This window comes from Neoarius graeffei, chromosome 9 (genome assembly GCF_027579695.1).
Source record: "Neoarius graeffei isolate fNeoGra1 chromosome 9, fNeoGra1.pri, whole genome shotgun sequence".
Taxonomy (NCBI): domain Eukaryota; kingdom Metazoa; phylum Chordata; class Actinopteri; order Siluriformes; family Ariidae; genus Neoarius; species Neoarius graeffei.
This window is the reverse complement of record NC_083577.1, coordinates 59,672,035-59,695,331: the sequence shown is the minus strand read 5'-3', so window position 1 is coordinate 59,695,331 and position 23,297 is coordinate 59,672,035. Positions and strand designations below refer to the sequence as shown.

Below are 23,297 nucleotides of genomic sequence, written 5' to 3'. Positions count from 1 at the left end.
GTTTTGGAATGGCCAAGTCAAAGTCCTGACCTTAATCCAATCGAAATGTTGTGGAAGGACCTGAAGCGAGCAGTTCATGTGAGGAAACTCACCAACATCCCAGAGTTGAAGCTGTTCTGTATGGAGGAATGGGCTAAAATTCCTCCAAGCCGGTGTGCAGGACTGATCAACAGTTACCGGAAACGTTTAGTTGCAGTTATTGCTGCACAAGGGGGTCACACTAGATACTGAAAGCAAAGGTTCACATACTTTTGCCACTCACAGATATGTAATATCGGATCATTTTCCTCAATAAATAAATGACCAAGTATAATATTTTTGTCTCATTTGATTAACTGGGTTCTCTTTATCTACTTTTAGGACTTGTGTGAAAATCTGATGATGTTTTAGGTCATATTTATGCAGAAATATAGAAAATTCTAAAGGGTTCACAAACTTTCAAGCACCACTGTATACATATGAATCAGCAGCCATCTTAATGCAGCCTTTTCCCCTTTTCTACTGTTGGATTAAAAACATTACACTTTGTCAAATCCAGATTTTACTCTTTCACTAAGTGGCTTTGAACTGGCTCTCATTTATTCCACAGCACTGTCACATTTGTAATTCTGACTGGTCCGAAGGTGTTGATTAATTTTCTAGAGCAGTGACAGTATTGCTGGCTGTAATTAAAATCACTAGATCATATTAATATGTTGGTTCTAAAACATTATTGTTTCTATAGTAACAACATGAACAAGGACTCACATGGCATACACGATATGAAAACAGATTTTTTTTTTTCTTAAAAAGTGTGTAAACAGTGAGACAGTTACTATTTTTAGCAGCAGTCTCCACCTTCAGCGCTTGGTAACATTCATCAATTGAGGTTAAGCAGGACAGCACGGTGGTGTAGTGGTTAGCGCTGTCGCCTCACAACAAGAAGGTCCTGGGTTTGAGCCCAGTGGCCAATGGGGCCCTTTCTGTGTGGAGTTTGCATGTTCTCCTCGTGTCCGCGTGGGTTTCCTCCGGGTGCTCCGGTTCCCCCCACAGTCCAAAGACATGCAGGTTAGGCTAACTGGTGGCTCTAAATTGACCGTAGGTGTGAATGGTTATTTGTCTCTATGTGTCAGCCCTGTGATGACCTGGCAACTGTCCAGAGTGTACCCTCTCACCCATAGTCAGTTGGGATAGGCTCCAGCTTGCCCGCGACCCTGTACAGGATAAGCGGTTATGGATGATGGAGGTTAAGCAGCCCTTTAGGTTTTCAGAGAACTCTTCAGCACAGAGGGATTTGTACAACATGACAAGCATGGTTTGTCTTATAAACTATTAACAGAAAAAAAAGAGCTGCTGTTCCAAAACATGTAACGATCAAAGTATATACATAAAATATGATGTGCTTTTTTTTTTTAGTGAACAAGAAATTGGTTAATTTAGGAACTTAGTGACATGTAAGGCCACATTACACCACCTCGTCATTGATCATTTTCCTGTCCTATAATGATTTTTTTTACCTTAAATAACACACCAGAACTTACACACATGTACAGTATATACTGAGACAAACTACTCAAATCATTTACTTGTTCACAATATACACAACTGCTTGGAGTCCCATGGCTACAGTTTGCATCACGAATAATGACAGCCCTTGGGAAGGATTTCACAGTCATCATCTTGCAGAAATAAAGCCCAGGACAGGAAAGAAAAGCTAAAACAGCATAATATATAGGGAAGGAGCGACAGAGAGAAGGGTTTTTTTTCTCCACTAGTGAAATATTTAAATAATATTGGCTGGCTTTTTTTCCTGGTATATCAGATATATATGATATACTGAACTCGTCTTCGACTTGTTCAGTATCATGCTAGCTGAATGGAATATATCTGATATACCACAAAAAAAAGCCAGCCAATATTATTATTACTATACATACATACATACATACATACATACATACATGGGGCGGCATGGTGGTGTAGTGGTTAGCGCTGTCGCCTCACAGCAAGAAGGTCCGGGTTCGAGCCCCGTGGCCGGCGAGGGCCTTTCTGTGCGGAGTTTGAATGTTCTCCCCGTGTCCGCGTGGGTTTCCTCCGGGTGCTCCGGTTTCCCCCACAGTCCAAAGACATGCAGGTTAGGTTAACTGGTGACTCTAAATTGACCGTAGGTGTGAATGTGAGTGTGAATGGTTGTCTGTGTCTATGTGTCAGCCCTGTGATGACCTGGCGACTTGTCCAGGGTGTACCCCGCCTTTCGCCCATAGTCAGCTGGGATAGGCTCCAGCTCGCCTGCGACCCTGTAGAACATGATAAAGTGGCTAGAGATAATGAGATGAGTATTATTATTACTATACATACATACATGCATACATGGGGCGGCATGGTGGTGTAGTGGTTAGCGCTGTCGCCTCACAGCAAGAAGGTCCGGGTTTGAGCCCCGTGGCCAGCGAGGGCCTTTCTGTGCGGAGTTTGCATGTTCTCCCCGTGTCCGCGTGGGTTTCCTCCAGGTGCTCCGGTTTCCCCCACAGTCCAAAGACATGCAGGTTAGGTTAACTGGTGATTCTAAATTGACCGTAGGTGTGAATGTGAGTGTGAATGGTTGTCTGTGTCTATGGCTACGTTTACATTACGTCGAATCAGCGGATCATCAGATTAACGTTCTTAAAACGATTCGCGTTTACACTAAAACCGTTAGCCGTGCACACAGCAACACCAATACGCGGATACGCTCGGCTCCGCAGGCATCCTGCGCTCCAAATCACTCCGCCCTGAACAGCGAGTGCCCTCTGGAGGGTGCGCACTCCGGCCCTGCGCAGCTCACAGAGCGCGCGAGTGAAGTGAACAAGCCACGATTCGGGACTGAGCCGCTGTGTGTGAGATCCCAGCGCATATCACTTATTACTTGCAAGTGGAAGGATGGCAAGCCTAAAGACAATCATAACTACACAATGGGCAGTATTTGCATCAGTATTTGCAGTATTTTCATACTTTTATACTCTTTAATGAAAGGTGATACAAGGCGGAAGTCTGCGCCGTTTTTCAGCAGTCGCGTCACATGACCAACGCCAGCGAATCAGGAAGGTGGATGTCACAGTGACGTTGTCCAATGAGACGCCAGCTAGAGCTCAGCACAGCGTATTCGCGTATTCTCAATGTTTACACAGCACCGGAGCTGATACGATCTAGATTGAATACGTGGACGCTGGCGGATTCCCGTTTCCCCGCTTTTTCAGGGGGGTTAATGTAAACGGACAGTGCATCCGCGAAGAAAACGAGACAGATACGGTCTAGTGTAAACGTAGCCTATGTGTCAGCCCTGTGATGACCTGGCGACTTGTCCAGGGTGTACCCCGCCTTTCGCCCGTAGTCAGCTGGGATAGGCTCCAGCTCGCCTGCGACCCTGTAGAACAGGATAAAGCGGCTAGAGATAATGAGATGAGTATTATTATTATTACTATACATACATACATGCATACATGGGGCGGCATGGTGGTGTAGTGGTTAGCGCTGTCGCCTCACAGCAAGAAGGTCCGGGTTCGAGCCCCGTGGCCGGCGAGGGCCTTTCTGTGTGGAGTTTGCATGTTCTCCCCGTGTCCGCGTGGGTTTCCTCCGGGTGCTCCGGTTTCCCCCACAGTCCAAAGACATGCAGGTTAGGTTAACTGGTGACTCTAAATTGACCGTAGGTGTGAATGTGAGTGTGAATGGTTGTCTGTGTCTCTGTGTCAGCCCTGTGATGACCTGGCGACTTGTCCAGGGTGTACCCCGCCTTTCGCCCGTAGTCAGTTGGGATAGGCTCCAGCTTGCCTGTGACCCTGTAGAACAGGATAAAGCGGCTAGAGATAATGAAATGAGATGAGACATACATACATACATTCTCGAAGGCCAGCGCTAGCTTACCTGCAAGTTGGCACTGTTAGCGTGGCAGTGAAGTCACCTTCCAGCTAGTGTAGGGTTCATTACCATGGCAGTGAAGTGACCTACAGACACTGTAGTGTTCATCAGTAGCACAGGCTAACGATCGAGAAACTAAGATTTCTGTCTCCAGACTCTTCCACGCACACTCGCCACAGAACTTTTCACTCAGACATTTTTCACACTGTAATTTACTTAGTTACTTTTAAAATCAACATCAACAGCTACACACAACGGAGTGACCTGGCAGCCAAAATTCTCTCAAAATTTTCCATTTTTAATGAAGCAATCCTTGTGGCTATGGTTGTTTACAAACTGTCACAGTCACTCGCTAGCATGGAAGTTTTACATCTCCGACGTATCTCTTCCAGTTTTTCGATGCCTGTTTTTCTCTTGTAAAGATGAGTGAAGAATATATAATGAAGTTTTGGTAGCCTTTCGGGCGTTCAGCGTGTCTTTAGTTTCAGTTTATATATTTAGTGCTTGCTTAAACCTAGCACTGGATTAGCCTTGTCTTTTCTCTCTCCCGGCTGACAAAGAAACAATTGTGCGCGTGCGCAGCAGAAAAGTTTTGTCATTGGATCTTCGCAAGAGCTCCGATGTTTGACGTCGTGTTGTCCTGACAACGTGCATTATAACAATATTGCACGTTCATTCTCCATTGGGGAGAGTGGTGTAATAAAGTGGTGCTTGAAAGTTTGTGAACCCTTTAGAATTTTCTATATTTCTGCATAAATATGACCTAAAGCATCATCAGATTTTCACATAAGTTCTAAAAGTAGATAAAGAGAACCCAGTTAAACAAATGAGACAAAAATATTATACTTGGTCATTTATTTATTGAGGAAAATGATCCAATATTACATATCTGTGAGTGGCAAGAGTAATGTGAACCTTTGCTTTCAGTATCTGGTGTTACCCCCTTGTGCAGCAATAACTGCAGCTAAACTTTTCCGGTAACTGTTGATCAGTCCTGCACACCGGCTTGGAGGAATTTTAGCCCATTCCTCCGTACAGAACAGCTTCAACTCTGGGATGTTGGTGGGTTTCCTCACATGAACTGCTCGCTTCAGGTCCTTCCACAACATTTCGATTGGATTAAGGTCAGGACTTTGACTTGGCCATTCCAAAACATTAACTTTATTCTTCTTTAACCATTCTTTGGTAGAACGACTTGTGTGCTTAGGGTCATTGTCTTGCTGCATGACCCACCTTCTCTTGAGATTCAGTTCATGGACAGATGTCCTGATATTTTCTTTTAGAATTCGCTGCTATAATTCAGAATTCATTGTTCCATCAATGATGGCAAGCCGTCCTGGCCCAGATGCAGCAAAACAGGCCCAAACCATGATACCACCACCACCATGTTTTAAAGATGGGATAAGGTTCTTATGCTGGAATGCAGTGTTTTGCTTTCTCCAAACATAACGCTTCTCATTTAAACCAAAAAGTTCTATTTTGGTCTCATCTGTCCACAAAACATTTTTCCAATAGCCTTCTGGCTTGTCCACGTCATCTTTAGCAAACTGCAGATGAGCAGCAATGTTCTTTTTGGAGAGCAATGGCTTTCTCCTTGCAACCCTGCCATGCACACCACTGTTGTTCAGTGTTCTCCTGATGGTGGACTCATGAACATTAACATTAGCCAATGTGAGAGAGGCCTTCAGTTGCTTAGCAGTTACCCTGGGGTCCTTTGTGACCTCGCCGACTTTTACATGCCTTGCTCTTGGAGTGATCTTTGTTGGTCGACCACTCCTGGGGAGGGTAACAATGGTCTTGAATTTCCTCCATTTGTACACAATCTGTCTGACTGTGGATTGGTGGAGTCCAAACTCTTTAGAGATGGTTTTGTGACCTTTTCCAGGCTGATGAGCATCAACAATGCTTTTTCTGAAGCCCTCAGAAATCTCCTTTGTTCGTGCCATGATACACTTCCACAAACATGTATTGTGAAGATCAGACTTTGATAGAGCCCTGTTCTTTAAATAAAACAGGGTGCCCACTCACACCTGATTGTCATCCCATTGATTGAAAACACCTGACTCTAATTTCACCTTCAAATTAACTGCTAATCCTAGAGGTTCACATACCGTACTTTTGTCACTCACAGATATGTAATATTGGATCATTTTCCTCAATAAATAAATGACCAAGTATAATATTTTTGTCTCGTTTGTTTAACTGGGTTCTCTTTATCTACTTTTAGGACTTGTGTGAAAATCTGATGATGTTTTAGGTCATATTTATGCAGAAATATAGAAAATTCTAAAGGGTTCACAAACTTTCAAGTACCACTGTACATGGAGGATAAGCGATATGATAACAGTATTGCATGCCATCAATAAACCCCCTAGAAGGGAACAGAATACATGTTTTTATTCCATAGAAAAAGTGGCCCCTATGTATAATATTATGCTATAGAAGCACTGGCCAGGCTGATTTCTTTAAAACACATAGTCGATGCTTTTCCATATTTGGCCACTCCCTGGCTTTTTTCCTCTCATTGAATGTTGATGCACTACTAGCATCTCTGTTTGTGTGTGTGTGTGTGCGTGCGTGCGTGCGTGAGCGCCATGTTCCAGTCTAGCAGTGTAAGTGCTGAACACAGCACTTGCTCTGCAGGATTTCACTGTCAGATGTTACATTTATATTACACAAAGGCCTGAATCATCTCTGTGGATGAAATGCTGACCAAGACTACACGCTACTACAAAGAATCTGGAAAGCATATGCATCTAGTCAGCTCAATCTCAAATATGCCTGCAGTTTTATTCCAGAAAAAGAGCTCACCTAAGGCAAATATGAATCCTCTAAAGTGAGAGGTGTATTATCGGCAATATCTTAAAGTTATCTTTATATGCTATTGTATGCATCACTTCATCCTATCTACCGTACCTATGAAGCAGACTGAGTAACAGGATATTAAATATGCATGACTCCTCTCTGCTTCCACTGGCATGTCCTTGGGGCTGCTCGCCCAGTGAGAGTGATCCCTCGCTGGGCAAAGATGAACCTGATATGCCCCTTCTGATGAAGAACAAATGAGCAATAGAATCTCCAGTAGATCTATTTCAATACCTATTTTCATTTCCTCTGCTTACTCAGGGTATTACTCCCTCTAAAGGCCCTGCCATAAAAAGGCTGTTGTATATGAGTCTCCAGTTTTTCTGAGCCAGAGGCTGATGTTAAATCTGTAGGGAGATGGCAGGTGCTGGTACTGAAGATGTTGCATATAAATATATGAATACAGTAAGTTCTTGAAATCCTGCTCGTATACTACCAACCCAAATCAGATTTTCCAAATCCCCACACTAGAAGACTTCGTTCTGTTAATCAATAACCTGGAAAATATGCATGTTCAAACCCACAAGATGGCAAAGGCATATTTTGCTCTTTCATTTCTGTACTCCTGCACAACGGATGTGCAATCAGAGAATGAATAATAAGCTAAAGCGCAGCACGTCAGCTTTAATCGAAGAATTTACACCTGCACTGAGTTGCATTTGGACAGCAATGCATCAGTAGTGTGCATAAATCAGCACTAAACCACAGACTGCTGATGCTTGGATGGTCTCCATGCGTTTTGTCTGTGCTTGTAGTTAACTCTCCATTAATGTAATTACAACTGATTCCAAATCTGTCCACTAGCAGTGATATCACGTCATACTCTCTTTGTGATGTTGGTAGGTACAAAAAAACATGCCCCACACCCTGCTTCTGGACACACACACACACACACACACATGTATAGATCAATAGCTCTTAGCGTCCATCCATTTTCCCACCCATGCTAAAGCACAGCAATCTTATAGCAGACTCTCAAGACTTAAGATATGCCAGATCAGATCTAACTCAGCACGAGGACAATTCAATTATCAGACAATACACTCAGCCCATGATAATGTTGCTACCCTACGATAGCCTCGGCTACTTGACAATACCAAATTTGCTGGAGACAGAAATTCCATGGAAAGTATCAGGCAATAAATAAGTAATACAGAATAGAAGCGCCAAACGTAAGAACAAACAATTCATTCTTCATCGTTTGCGCTGTGGTCTTGCAGTCAACAAAACATAAACGAGACCATCAATGACGGTGTAGCTCACTCCGGCCCTGTCTAGTCCAGAAGGAACAATCTAAAGTGGGCCACCTTACACGATAAATGTTGCAAGTTATATACACTATATACAAGCTACAACCCCGATTCCAAAAAAGTTGGCACAAAGTACAAATTGTAAATAAAAAGGTAATGCAATAATTTACAAATCTCAAAAACTGATATTGTATTCACAATAGAACATAGACAACATAACAAATGTCAAAAGTGAGACATTTTGAAATTTCATGCCAAATATTGCCTCATTTGAAATTTCATGACAACAACACATCTCAAAAAAGTTGGGACAGGGGCAATAAGAGGCTGGAAAAGTTAAAGGTACAAAAAAGGAACAGCTGGAGGACCAAATTGCAACTCATTAGGTCAATTGGCAATAGGTCATTAACATGACTGGGTATAAAAAGAGCATCTTGGAGTGGCAGTGGCTCTCAGAAGTAAAGATGGGAAGAGGATCACCAATCCCCCTAATTCTGCGCCGACAAATAGTGGAGCAATATCAGAAAGGAGTTTGACAGTGTAAAATTGCAAAGAGTTTGAACATATCATCATCTACAGTGCATAATATCATCAAAAGATTCAGAGAATCTGGAAGGATCTCGGTCCGTAAGGGTCAAGGACGGAAAACCATACTGGGTGCCTGTGATCTTTGGGCCCTTAGATGGCACTGCATCACATACAGGCATGCTTCTGTATTGGAAATCACAAAGTGGGCTCAGGAATATTTCCAGAGAACATTATCTGTGAACACAATTCACCGTGCCATCCACCGTTGCCAGCTAAAACTCTATAGTTCAAAGAAGAAGCCGTATCTAAACATGATCCAGAAGCGCAGACGTCTTCTCTGGGCCAAGGCTCATTTAAAATGGACTGTGGCAAAGTGGAAAACTGTTCTGTGGTCAGACGAATCAAAATTTGAAGTTCTTTATTGAAATCAGGGATGCCGTGTCATTCGGACTAAAGAGGAGAAGGACGACCCAAGTTGTTATCAGCACTCAGTTCAGAAGCCTGCATCTCCGATGGTATGGGGTTGCATTAGTGTGTGTGGCATGAGCAGCTTACACATCTGGAAAGACACCATCAATGCTGAAAGGTATATCCAGGTTCTAGAGCAACATATGCTCCCATCCAGACGACGTCTCTTTCAGGGAAGACCTTGCATTTTCCAACATGACAATGCCAAACCACATACTGCATCGATTACAGCATCATGGCTACGTAGAAGAAGGGTCCGGGTACTGAACTGGCCAGCCTGCAGTCCAGATCTTTCATCCATAGAAAACATTTGGCGCACCATAAAACGGAAGATACGACAAAAAAGACCTAAGACAGTTGAGCAACTAGAATCCTACATTAGACAAGAATGGGTTAACATTCCTATCCCTAAACTTGAGCAACTTGTCTCCTCAGTCCCCAGACGTTTACAGACTGTTGTAAAGAGAAAAGGGGATGTCTCACAGTGGTAAACATGGCCTTGTCCCAACTTTTTTGAGACGTGTTGTTGTCATGAAATTTAAAATCACCTAATTTTTCTCTTTAATTGATACATTTTCTCAGTTTAAACATTTGATATGTCATCTATGTTCCATTCTGAATAAAAAATGGAATTTTGAAACTTCCACATCATTGCATTCTGTTTTTATTTACAATTTGTACTTTGTCCCAACTTTTTTGGAATCGGGGTTGTATATATAGAAGCTATATCCACCCTAGGAATACCGACCTATTTGCCAGAAAGAATCCAAAATGGCAAGGAATTGACCGAGAAGAAGCGATTTTTATTGAACTGTTCATTAAGGCTTAATTAGTCCATACCTTAATTAATAAATGTAATTAAGCAAATCTAGGTAGAAGTTATATATGCACCCTAGGTACCCCTACCTGCATGCTAGAAAGAATCAAAATCAGTGAAGAATTGAGGGAGAAGAAGTTTGTGTGGAAACTGCTCATTAGGGCTTAATTACTCCATATCTTCATTATTAATTGCAATTATGCAAATTTGGATAGAAGCTATATGCACCCCAGGCAGACCTACCTTCCTGCCAAAAAGAATAAAAATTAGTGAAGAATTGAGAGAAAAGAAGCGATTTTCATGAAACGTGGACGGCGTCAGATGGACGACAGACAGCACGTGATGGCATAAGCTCATCGCCTGCTGGTCGGATGAGCTAATCAATGGTAATCAATAGATGGCCTTTTATCTACAACTGAATAATATTTTGACACCTGACTGCATACAGCAAAAAAAGACCAACAGACATTAAAACTGTTTATTGTTACTAGCATCATACGGCACAGTGGACATACTAAGTCTGACATGAATTTCATGTCATGAAAAGCAAGCACCTAATATTTTTCTCTTCAGTAACAAAGAGATGCTTCAGCAAGAAAGTATAAACTTCATCCATTTCATTCATTGCGACACGTCACATTTGAAGGACTTAGCTTGTGTTGTCAGAATGTTGTTAATTGCATTTTCATTGCCATTTTACAATATTAGAAATTTTGAGACCAATTTGTTTTTGGCAGGAAATAATATTACACAAGTAAATCATGTTGGCACCATTGTCCACTTCCTGTCCTACTACCAAGCAGCCCAACTCCATTAACTATGAGTCCCAGACAACTTTCAAATCAGCTGATCTAATATCAAATTCATGCTCTGTCATGTGACCAATCAACAGATTCGTCTTCTACCTATCGATGCTCTTAGAGAGAGAAAAAACACTGCATTGCTTTCTCACAGCTCTCATCCGCTATCAAAAGCTGAGCCAAAGATAAATATTAAAATCAAGGACTCAATATATTCAATATAACTTCAATTTCAATACAAACATCTATCATTTAATTCCAAAGTCATTATTTTGTCAGATATAATAATAGGTTCGTGCTCCAGGATCCCTGGTTCCATTCTGAGCTCAGGTTACTGTCTGTGCGGACTTTCTGTGCATGTTTTCTTCCTGAGTCTTTGGGTTTCCTCTTTGGTTCCTGGGTTTCCTCCCATCTCCAAAAACATGCCAGTAGGTAGACTGGCTACAATAATTGCCCCTAAGTGAGAATAAGTGCGTGCCCTGCAACTCCTGGGAAAGGCTTCCAGATCCACCACAACCTTGACCAGGATAAAGAAGTTACTAAAAATGGGTGAATAAGTTAGGTGGCAAGGTGGTGTAGTGGTTAGCACTGTCGCCTCACAGCAAGAAGATCCTGGGTTCGAGCCCAGCGGCCGATGAGGGCCTTTCCGTGTGGAGTTTGCATGTTCTCCCCGTGTCTGTGTGGGTTTCCTCCAGGTGCTCTGGTTTCCCCCACAGTCCAAAGACATGCAGGTTAGGTTAACTGGTGGCTCTAAATTGACCGTAGGTGTGAATGTGAGTGAGAATGGTTGTTTGTCTCTAAGGCTACGTTTACATTACGTCGAATCAGCGGATCATCAGATTAACGTTCTTAAAACGATTCGCGTTTACACTAAAACCGTTAGCCGTGCACACAGCAACACCAATACGCGGATACGCTCGGCTCCGCAGGCATCCTGCGCTCCAAATCACTCCGCCCTGAACAGCGAGTGCCCTCTGGAGGGTGTGCACTCCGGCCCTGCGCAGCTCACAGAGCGCGCGAGTGAAGTGAACAAGCCACGATTCGGGACTGAGCCGCTGTGTGTGAGATCCCAGCGCATATCACTTATTACTTGCAAGTGGAAGGATGGCAAGCCTAAAGACAATCATAACTACACAATGGGCAGTATTTGCATCAGTATTTGCAGTATTTTCATACTTTTATACTCTTTAATGAAAGGTGATACAAGGCGGAAGTCTGCGCCGTTTTTCAGCAGTCGCATCACATGACCAACGCCAGCGAATCAGGAAGGTGGATGTCACAGTGACGTTGTCCAATGAGACGCCAGCTAGAGCTCAGCACAGCGTATTCGCGTATTCTCAATGTTTACACAGCACCGGAGCTGATACGATCTAGATTGAATACGTGGACGCTGGCGGATTCCCGTTTCCCCGCTTTTTCAGGGGGGTTAATGTAAACGGACAGTGCATCCGCGAAGAAAACGAGACAGATACGGTCTAGTGTAAACGTAGCCTATGTGTCAGCCCTGTGATGACCTGGCGACTTGTCCAGGGTGTACCCCGCCTTTCGCCCGTAGTCAGCTGGGATAGGCTCCAGCTTGCCTGCAACCCTGTAGAACAGGATAAGCGGCTACAGATAATGGATGGATGAATAAGTTAATTAATGGTAGGCTACAAATTACTTTTAAGTTCTTTTTGTATGTCTAACCATACATTCAAAACCGAAAAAAACTACACTTCTAATTTTATAACCCATGCTAGATACATGGGACCACATTTGGGTCTTCTACCAGCTTTTTACCTAATAGACACTGATGTCTATGCAGATTCCTTTACTGTCAGAGAGCAAAACTGTGAGAATACAGATCCCTCAGAAATTGTTTATGGTGGTGAAGTAGCTAGAAGGTAACATAGCCAGAAAAGGTCAATCAATTTCTCTGCATTACAAATCGCTTAGCTTTACAAATGTAAAGAGCCACCGTTATCAGTAGACACAGCTGCCTGCCCCAGAGAATCTTTCTTCCAATCCACCTAAAAGCTTCAAGCAAAGCATCAGCTATTAAAATCTGACCCTGTTAGCCAGCAGTGCTAACTGTCTCACTGCGCTAACCCAATAGAAGCATATGTTTCTGCCTGGTAAATATGAAAATTGCTGGCTCCTTCAGACAAAGGGGATATCCTCTCTTTTCCTCTCCTTCCCCTGCTCTCTCCCTTAACATCAGATCATGACTCAATAATCCAGTCAAATCTCCTCTTATGCTCTTTATTACCCATGTGGCTTACATTGGCTAATTAGCCATCTGCCTTCTGCCTCAACAAAAGTGTGTGTGTGTATGTGTGTGTGAGAGAGAGAGAGAGAGAGAGAGAGAGAGAGAGAGAGAGAGAGAGAGACACACACACACACACAAAATGAAGCCAAACCATGGGTGTGTTCATTGTCCTGACTGACACTGGCCAGATTCACCCTATTGTTCTCGCCATCCTGAAGTGTGTGTGAGGCAGAGAATGACATAGGGAGTGGAGGAGGGATTACATACATGTGTGCGTGTCTCACGCACACACACGCACGCACGCACGCACGCACGCATACACACAAAATGCTGGAGGACCAACGTCTGTCACAACAAAGCCTACCCACCAGTCAAGGCAATCAACAAATCCAGTGGGCTCGCTCAGGAACCGTCTCCAGTGTTACACTCTACACAGCGTGGGTCAGTTTAAATTACATTTCCAATTAGCCTTATTCAAATGTAATGTATATGCAAACATGTTTCCTCTTATAAGAATTCATTAAATATATAATTGACCCTCGGGATGTTAAATGGTTTTATATTTGGTTCTACCTTTGACATTTATATCATGTAATGAAATATCTCTATTGCCAGAGTTGCACATGGATATCAAACAATGTGTTGTTCATTTCATAATATAATCACCGACTATATCATAGTATAATCAACCAGAGCACTGACACAAAAATGACCCCACACATCCACACACAAGGTACTGGTATTTGGTCAAAGGTGCTAGGAGCATCCTTCTATGTGGATTAATGGAAAGGTTACCAAAAATAGATAGATAGATAGATAGATAGATAGATAGATAGATAGATAGATAGATAGATAGATAGATAGATAGATAGATAGATAGATAGCATCTTTCTATGTGGATTAATGGAAAGGTTACCAAAAATAGATAGATAGATAGATAGATAGATAGATAGATAGATAGATAGATAGATAGATAGATAGATAGATAGATAGATCACTAAATGTTTCAATGGTTCGGTCCTTCTGGAAGGCACCTTAAAGGTTTGATGTCAAACAACCCTGAACAATTACCCATCCAAACAACCTTCAAGGAATCTTTTTAGGAAAGTGTACTTAGTACATAAACGTATATATATATATATATATATATATATATATATATATATATATATATATATATATATATATAAAATAGGGGTGGCAATATGACAAAAAAAACACCTTACTTTACATTAATACTATCACTTTAATACGAAGACACACAACATGTATTACAACATTTAGATTTGCAAACAAACTGCCAGCAAGCTATATTGTATTTTATTTGAGAATAATTATTATAATCATATTTTATTTAATATCTACAAAATATATTATCAATCATAAGCTTGGGTTACTGTCTCTGTGGAGTTTTGCATTTCCTCTGTGTTCATTCGAACAACATTGTAACATTCAAAAGTTTTCAGTACAGAGATTTACATCTAATGCACTGCTGCTCATGAGTAATTATTATAACATATTAATTGTTTACATTCATCATATTAATTGTTATAAAGAACTATTGTATAAATAATATCTCAGAGCAGTGTACTGAGGTATAATGTATCTGTAAGAATATATATATATATATATATATATATATATATATATATATATATATATATATATATATTAGTGCTGTCAAAAATGTCGCGTTATTATCGCGTTAACTTGACTCAATTTTAACGGCGATAATTTTTTTATCGCGAGATTAACGCTCTGTGACATGATGTAGGTTTTTCATAAGCTTTTGAAACTGCCAGGAACTTGGAACAGAGACTTTGCTTAGAAAAACGATAGCAGCTAGACTGTAATGCCACGCCCCGCACAGCCAGAGTCCTCTGCCCTCCCCCCAAAGAACCAGCGCGGGCAGGGCGCGCTCGCCCTGCGCCTCGGGACGAAGAGCCATGGTGCTCGGCTTAGGTTTCGTTTTCCCATCGGCGGATCCAGCCCGACTTTGCAGTGGCTGTGACAAGATGTGTTATGCTCTGCAATAAAAAAAAACATTGGTACAACCAGTGTTTGAACTATGCTGATATTTTCGGGGGGGTCCCTTTTTTTCCCTTCGGAGGGGTGCGCTTGCGCTTGTCTCAGAGCGCGGATCTCCATCACGCGCTCTGAGACAAGCGCGCGCTCCACCGCGGATCTCCATCGCACAGATCTCCACTGTTGGCACACTTCCTTTCTACTAGTTTGTGTCCCCAACCTGGCAGCAGCAGTCGTTGTCATATCGGTTTATTTTATCTTTGATGTAAACACAACACTTTGGATATGCAAATGCTTCCCGTTACACACGATTGCTATGTCAATAAACATCATTTTGCCAATATTTTAGATACCATCCAACATTTCCCAAATCATGTTTTCAAGGGATCTCATGTCTGTTTCAGGGGATCTCGGATCCCCCGTGTACCCCCGTAGTTCGAACGGTGAGCAAGCCCATTCACTTTTTTATGCTGATAAGAGAATTACATGGTTTTTCATGTGACAAAAATGTGCGATTAAATTGTGATTAATCGCGAGTTAACTATGACAGTCGCGACATTAATCGCGATTAAATATTTTAATCGCTTGACAGCACTAATATATATATATATATATATATGGCGGCACGGTGGTGTAGTGGTTAGCGCTGTCGCCTCACAGCAAGAAGGTCCTGGGTTCGAGCCCCGGGGCCGGCGAGGGCCTTTCTGTGTGGAGTTTGCATGTTCTCCCCGTGTCCGCGTGGGTTTCCTCCGGGTGCTCCGGTTTCCCCCACAGTCCAAAGACATGCAGGTTAGGTTAACTGGTGACTCTAAATTGACCGTAGGTGTGAATGTGAGTGTGAATGGTTGTCTGTGTCTATGTGTCAGCCCTGTGATGACCTGGCGACTTGTCCAGGGTGTACCCCGCCTTTCGCCCGTAGTCAGCTGGGATAGGCTCCAGCTTGCCTGCGACCCTGTAGAAGGATAAAGCGGCTAGAGATAATGAGATGAGATATATATATATATATATATTGGCTAGATGTGCTAAGCTAATAGAGACATACTCCAAGAGACTTGCAGCTGTAATTGCAGCAAAAGGTGGCTTGACAGAGTATTGACTTTGGGGGGTGAATACCTATGCACACTCCAGATTTCTGTTTTTTCATCTTAATTATTGTTTGTGTCACAATAAAACAACAATTTTCACCTTTAAAGTTGCAGGCATGTTGTTTAAATCAAATGATGCTAACACCCCCAAAATCAATTTTAATTCCATCTTATAATGCAAAGAAAATGACAAATACCAAGGGGGATGAATACTTTTGCAAGACACTGTATACACCGATCAGCCATAAAATTAAAAACACTGGCAGGTAAAGTGAATTACATTATCTCATTACAGTGGCACTAGTCAAGAGGTGGGATATATTAGGCAGCAAGAGAACAGTCGGTTCTTGAAGTTGATGTGTTGGAAGCAGGAAAAATGGGCAAGTGTAAGGATCTGAGCGACTTTGACAAGGACCAGATTGTGATGGCTAGATGACTGAGTCTGAGCATCTCCAAAATGACACATCTTGTGGGGTGTTCCCAGTAAGCAGCGGTTAGCACCAACCAAAAGTGGTCCAAGAAAGGACAACTGGTGAACCAGTAACAGGGTCATGGGTGTTGAAGGCTCACTGATTTGCATGGGGCATGAAGGCTCGCCTATATGGTCCAATCCTTCAGAGAAGCTACTGTAGCACAAACTGCTAAAAACATTAATGCTGACACCTTTCTGTTCATACACATAAAAATAAGACAAACTTTGGATAAAATCACTATGATTCCAGTTTATATGTAAATAACCCTGGAGTTAAGCAGCCTTTCATGTCATAGCCATTTTTTCCATTGTGGATTTCAGGTAGATTGCAAAGATTTAAACAACAAACCTTATGCCACTTATGAAGTATCAGAATTGTTACTTATTTAAAAAAAATACACTGAGAGCTGTATGATTAATATCTGGCCTCCTTCAGAATTAGACCGCTTTTAAAAAAAAAAAGTGAACTGCCTGCTCACAAATATCTGCTCTCGGGTGTTAGTCTTTTAAGCCTAGGTCACAACCGGACGTACGATTTTTTGGCCGTGCGATTTTTGGCGTTTCCCAAATCACTGCGTTTTTTTTGTTCGTGGAGAAAGACGCACGTTGGCCGTAAGTTTGTCTTGCAACCTGAAAAAAACGTAAGCGCCCGTAGAATTTGTTTGACATGACAAAGAACCTCTGCGGCCGGTCTGCGGCCAGTCTACGGCTTGAAAATCAGCACGTCACACACGCGCCCTCCGTGCGTTTCTTGCATTTTTTGCACGTAGACCGGCCGTAGGAGCACGTACGGCCGGTTGTGACCGAGGCATTAAACATAACATGCATCATGATGAGGGGGTGTTTGCAATGTACTCTCTCTGTAAGAGGCAAGTAGACATGTTTATAAGAGATGTATTGACAGTTAATTATTTTGTTCTATAATTTTGGTCAGAGTTACCCTTTTAATATCTTAACAACCCCACCATTTGGCAAAAATAAAGTAGTAAAGTCGCAAGGACCTCTTGGGATGAATTCAGTATGACCTCATTCGAGGCCTTGGCCTCCATCCCAGCTCATTGAGTGATTAGCTAATCAATACAGAAAACCCTCCTTGTATCATGTACGTAGCATTTGAGAGGACGGGCAGAATTGGAGCCAGGCTCTGCAGCTGTAGTCTGTCAGGCTCCCAGGGAGGCAATTGTTGTCGACAAAAAGGCTAAGGCTATACAGGTATTGATTAGAGGGCTGTACTGTGCCAATCTGCTGCTGTTATTACCTGAAAACACATCCGCCCTTCAGCTGGATGCAGCTTGCTTCATTAAAACCAGCACTGTAGGCCAGATTGCTGCTTTCTTCATAGCCAGAATGGTTGAATCATTCCAAATGATTCAGATGAACACATGATGAGAACAACTGAAGGAGGGGTGAATTTGTTCATTTCTCTTCATAGGATGAAGGTTGTAAATTGCATTAAAAGCCTTGGCTAGACTGAAGTCTCTGTCCATGTGTGAGTGAGTGTAAGTTTGGCTTGGGGTTAATCCGTCTGTAAGCAGTGAATACACATGGAGAGAGAGAGAGAGTGCTGTACGGCTGAGGACATACAGTAAAACCACTTCAGCTCTTTCAGACAGCAGTTTGTGAATGGATTACTGCCTACTCAGCCACATAATGCCTTTCTCTCTGAGGGCAAGCACCCACTGCGTTTCGAAAAGGTGTCCAAGGGAGGACCTTCCATTCAAACTATGCTGGTCTCACTCTAGATCTCTCTATCTGTTTCACTGCAGCTCTATCTGCCCATCGTTTTCTTTGTCTGTATCCTTGCCCAAACCATCCCTCTCTTCATCCTTCTCCATATCTTCTGGTGTCCTCTGGGGCAGAGGCTGTCATGACGTATTAATACAGACATTGATGACTGATCTCCCAGCACTGCCTAAGACAGATGTCCTTATTATGCTTTGAACGAACCACAGCAAAGACACTCTCTCATCTCTGATAATGTTCTCAGACCTCTATGCCATCTGTAAATCATCTTAGCTTTTGCCCAAAATGTGGTGCTGTGGTCCACTAAGCTCCATATCCAGATTGAAAGAATCAAGAATCAGCTCTGCTGTGTTTCTCCAGTCTACATTATGTTTCTAGAGCTTTGTGTTGGGCAAAGCCTAGATTGTTCACAGTGACTGCGGTTCAGGTCCCCTTAACTCTAAATGAGCAAGATTTCCTTACCATAACTACAGAAAGTGCTCGAAATATGGCCACATCACCACAACACTTGCTCAAGCCTGCATCTTACTCCCACCATTCCAGCTTTCAGATGGTTATACTCAAACGAGTGAAAGGACCTGGTTTATATTAAGGTACCACAAGAAAAGAGAAAAATCTTTCAGTATTTAAACAGAAATCTTACACTCATTCAGATATACGGTACAGAGGAATGGCACACATGCATTACGCAGCTGTGTGGATGGCCAAAGGATGCTGGCATTTAAGCTGCAGTATTAGTCTCGTGTATCTTATTTTACAGTAGGTCAAGTGTAGTTGTGCAGCATGAAGCAACAGCAGCTAGTTCCATTCATGCTCAGCCTTCATATTACTGTCAGAAATTGGAACATTCTCTGATAGGATAACACTCTGTTGTAGGGTTGTACACAGAACTTTTAGGGGTTCCCTGGAAGACAACCAAAGAACTTCGAAGGATTCTAGATGTGATCTTTGTTTTCTGAGTGTGGATTGGATGCTGCATCTCCATTATGGGGAGTAGTAGTAAAGGTCTTGGAATCCAGGACCTTAAACAGTTCATTGGGTTGTCTTTCTTGAAAACCCCTTAAATGCCCTCTCTAACCTTAGAAGAGAAATGCTTTCCTCTTAGAAAAGGTTCAAAAACATTTCCATCCAAGACCTATTGAAGGATTCTAGATGTGACCTTTGTTTTCAAGATCACAGTTATTCTTCCATCCATCCATCCATTATCTGTAGCCGCTTATTCTGTGCAGGGTTGTGGGCAAGCTGGAGCCTATCCCAGCTGACTATGGGCGAGAGGCGGGGTACACCCTGGACAAGTCGCCAGGTCATAGCAGGGCTGACACATACAGTGCGTTTACATGCACATAGAGAAAATCGAATTTCTGCTGTAGCTCGACTGAAATCGAAGTTCTAAATGCCATGGTAACACCTTAGCTCGGCTGAAATCGAACCGAACTGGATTTCTCGTAATCAAGCAACGTGACCTAGATTATGCGATTGTAGCCGAGCTACTTAGTGTATGTAAACCCTATCGAGCTACATAGTCGAGCTACTTACTTCAGCACTGCCCCTTCCGGAAGTGACGAGTGACGAGACCACAAGCGGGAAACACAACAGCCTCGGTCGGCATGACAACAGTAGTAGAAACGTGCACTTCTGGAGCAATGAGGAGATAGAGTTCATGCTCATTCAGCTTAAGGAGTTGAATATATATATATATATATATCGATTTTGCTGTCCTCGTCGTCGTTCTTCTTGTGAACACGGAACTGATAACTTTGTTTATACTCTTGAATAGCTTTTCTTCATGACAACAGCCGGAAGTGTACCAACACGATGGGGTATGTAGCGCCACCTGTGGCTTGGGTGCACAATGTACCTCACACAATAGCTCGATTTCCTTGTGTGCATGTAGGATTGGATTTCTCTGGCACCCCTGCTGGGACCCGTAGCTCGATTACCGACAGTAGCTCGATTTGGATGTCCATGTAAACGCACTGATAGAGACAAACAATCATTCACACTCACATTCACATCTACAGTCAATTTAGAGCCACTAATTAGCCTAACCTGCATGTCTTTGGACTGTGGGGGGAAACCGGAGCACCCGGAGGAAACCCACGCAGACAGGGGGAGAACATGCAAACTCCACACAGAAAGGTCCCCATCGGCCACTGGGTTTGAATCCAGAACCTTCTTGCTGTGAGGCGACAGTGCTAACCACTACACCACTGTACCGCCCAATTATTCTTTACAGTATTTAATACATGCCTGGTATTTTAATGATAGTAGAGAGTATCCACAACACTATTCTAAAAATGTGGAACCATTAAGTCTTCTTTAACTTATCCCTGAAGGCACAGTGATCCAGTAGTTAACACTGTCGCCTCTCAGCAAGCAGGGTTCTGGGTTCAAACCTGCCAGTCATCCAGAGCCTTTCTGTGTGGAGTTTGCATGTTCTCCTCATGCCTGCGTGGGTTTCCTCCAGGTGTTCTAGTTTCCTCCCACAGTCCAAAGACATCTGGATCAGGTCGACTGGCGACTCTAAATTGCCCATTGGTGTGAATAGGAGTGTGAATTGTAGTCTGTCTTTATGTGTTAGCTCCACTGTCCAAGGTGTACCCCACCTCTCACCAAGTGTTAGGTGAGATTGGCTCCAGCTCACCTATGAACCACGATGGATAAGCGGTGTACACAATGAATGAATAAATCCTTTAAAGGGGAAATGAAGTCATTTTTAAACTTGCTTTATTTCTTAATTAACGTGTTATTCATTTACGTTTTCAGTTTTAGTAACCTTATATCGTGACTCGTATTGGCAACTAATTGCTATTAAATATTATACTTATTGGCCTATTCTGTTTTTAGCCATGTTGAATTTAGTTCATTTGGTCCACGGCAGGCGTCGCTTATCTGCGCGATCTTCACAAGACTTGTGTGAGACTTCGAGACGTGAAGTGTCAGCGCAGCCATTTTAAAAACTGTTTTCCAAACGAAATATTGCACAAAAACGAGTTTAAATGACGATTCCTGCCTACTTTTTTCAAACTTTCCTGATTGCTATCAAAACAAACAAAACTTCCGGCTTGATTACATCAGCATCCGAAAGAGGACGCGCGCGTCTTTTGACAACATTGGCAGATGTTGGTCATTTTGATTTCCGCTGTACGTTTTACTTCCGTGCTACGATGTCTCGCACAGGTCTCAGCGAATCTCGTTTATGGCAATTGCTTTGACATATGGACTGATATATTACATAGCATATTTCAAACACTCATAACTTGCTATAGCAGTGACAAAATATCTATCAAAAATGCATTCCTATATTTAATAAAATGAGAGAAATAGAATTTTGATAATAAAAAAATTGCCTTCAGTTCTCCTTTAATGGAACCCCAAAATGTGGAACTTTAGGAACCAAGGAACCATTAATTATCAAATGATGCATTGACGAACCCTATTTTCTATCATGTGTTATACCGTAGATAGTGTATAAAACTGGTTCCAAATCTGGAGTCTCCAGTGATTGTATGCAGTATCGCTGTTGTAATTTTGTCATCAGGATACAGACAGTCTGTTGAAATCAGGTACAGTTCCATGAACAGGGGCTTGTAGGTTATCTCCAAAACCCTCTGCTTTGATAATTAATTTTCTGCCATTGCTGTTGTAGTGTAGTGGTTAGCGCTGTCGCCTCACAGCAAGAAGGTCCCGGGTTCGAGCCTGGCGGCCGGCGAGCGCCTTTCTGTGTGGAGTTTGCATGCTCTCCCCGTGTCCGTGTGGGTTTCCTTCGGGTGCTCCGGTTTCCCCCACAGTCCAAAGACATGCAGGTTAGGTTAACTGGTGGCTCTAAATTGACCGTAGGTGTGAATGTGAGTGTGAATGGTTGTCTGTGTCTATGTGTCAGCCCTGTGATGACCTGGCGACTTGTCCAGGGTGTACCCCGCCTCTCGCCCGTAGTCAGCCGGGATAGGCTCCAGCTCGCCTGCGACCCTGTAGAACAGGATAAGCGGCTACAGATAACGAATGGATGGATGCTGTTTCTTGTTCATCATCTATACCATCAGCATAGTGTGTGTGTGAGAGAGAGAGATGATCATTCTGATTTCCAAAATCCAGTGACAGGAAGAAGTGCAGCTGTCAAACAAAGCCATACTGGTTATAGTTCTACTGTATTGCTATTGAATCATTCATCATTATGCAGTTGTATCAGATACTTTGGCTCAAATTTTCTTTAAGCACACTGAGTTTGAGTGAACTGATTTGCTCACAGCATCAGACTGTGTGCGTTTGCATCACCGGGCTTCCATCCATTCCTCTTTCTGTGTGCTTGCTTGTTCGTCCTTCTCAAGATGGGTTCTTTGTTTTTCTGTCAAAATCAGATGAATGGAAACCCAAGCCCATGTCGGGGATATTACAGGCGATCAGTCCTACCTGATTTGAAGAAGGCGTCCGTATCTGAGTCGTTTGGTCCCTCTTCGGCTGCTTCGGCAGAATTCATATCTACCCCGCTTATTTCTTTCACAACTCGAGCGTAAGATAAAGGGAATATCCGGGATGCGCAGAGTGCGTTAAAATCCCCGCATCTTTGCGTGGTGGATGTGCGCGCGCTCCGGGCAGCGCTCCTAATGGGGCACAAAGCGCAGCACCTCTCCTCCTCCTCCTCCTCCTAATGCTCAGCTCTATTGTTTCCGATCCTGCCTCCTCAGCTCTGCTCCTACAAAGAGCCGGGCTACATCGAGGAGATGTCTGGCAAATCCACCGCCACGGCCAGAATGGGAATGTAGAATAATGGTGGAATGGTGTTTCAACCAGCCAAGGGCACTGAACCAGCTCAATACTGTAAAGAGCGCACGGATACAGCTGGTGATGTCACCAAAACACCACAATGTTTTTGGCTCAGTGCCACTTTTTTTTTTTTTTTTTAAGCTGAAATGCAAACACTCGTGGCCCAGGAACACCTGAAATGAGATACAAGCATGAAGAGTGTATACACCATACTGGTTTATTACCAGTTTGACCAGCAGGTTGGCTCCAGCTTCTGTCTCTCATCTATTACACGATTACATACAGTTCATCCCGACTTCCGCTGGCTTCCTGTTGCCAAGTTATTACTGGCACAGGAGACCAGCAACTGATTTCTAATTTTT

At 42.8% G+C, this 23,297-nt stretch overlaps 1 protein-coding gene across 2 annotated transcripts in view; it reads right to left on the bottom strand.

Moving 5' to 3' along the window:
* Positions 1-22,954, bottom strand: part of kalrna (kalirin RhoGEF kinase a) — a 408,274-nt gene extending 385,320 nt beyond the window's left edge. The window contains exon 1 of one of the 2 annotated variants that reach the window (XM_060929989.1): positions 22,582-22,954. In XM_060929989.1, coding sequence (XP_060785972.1) covers positions 22,582-22,648 — 67 coding nt within the window. In that variant the 5' untranslated portion in view covers positions 22,649-22,954. The remainder of the gene's footprint in view (positions 1-22,581) is intronic. The other variant, XM_060929988.1, reaches the window with a different exon arrangement.
* Between the last annotated feature and the right edge of the window lie 343 nt (positions 22,955-23,297).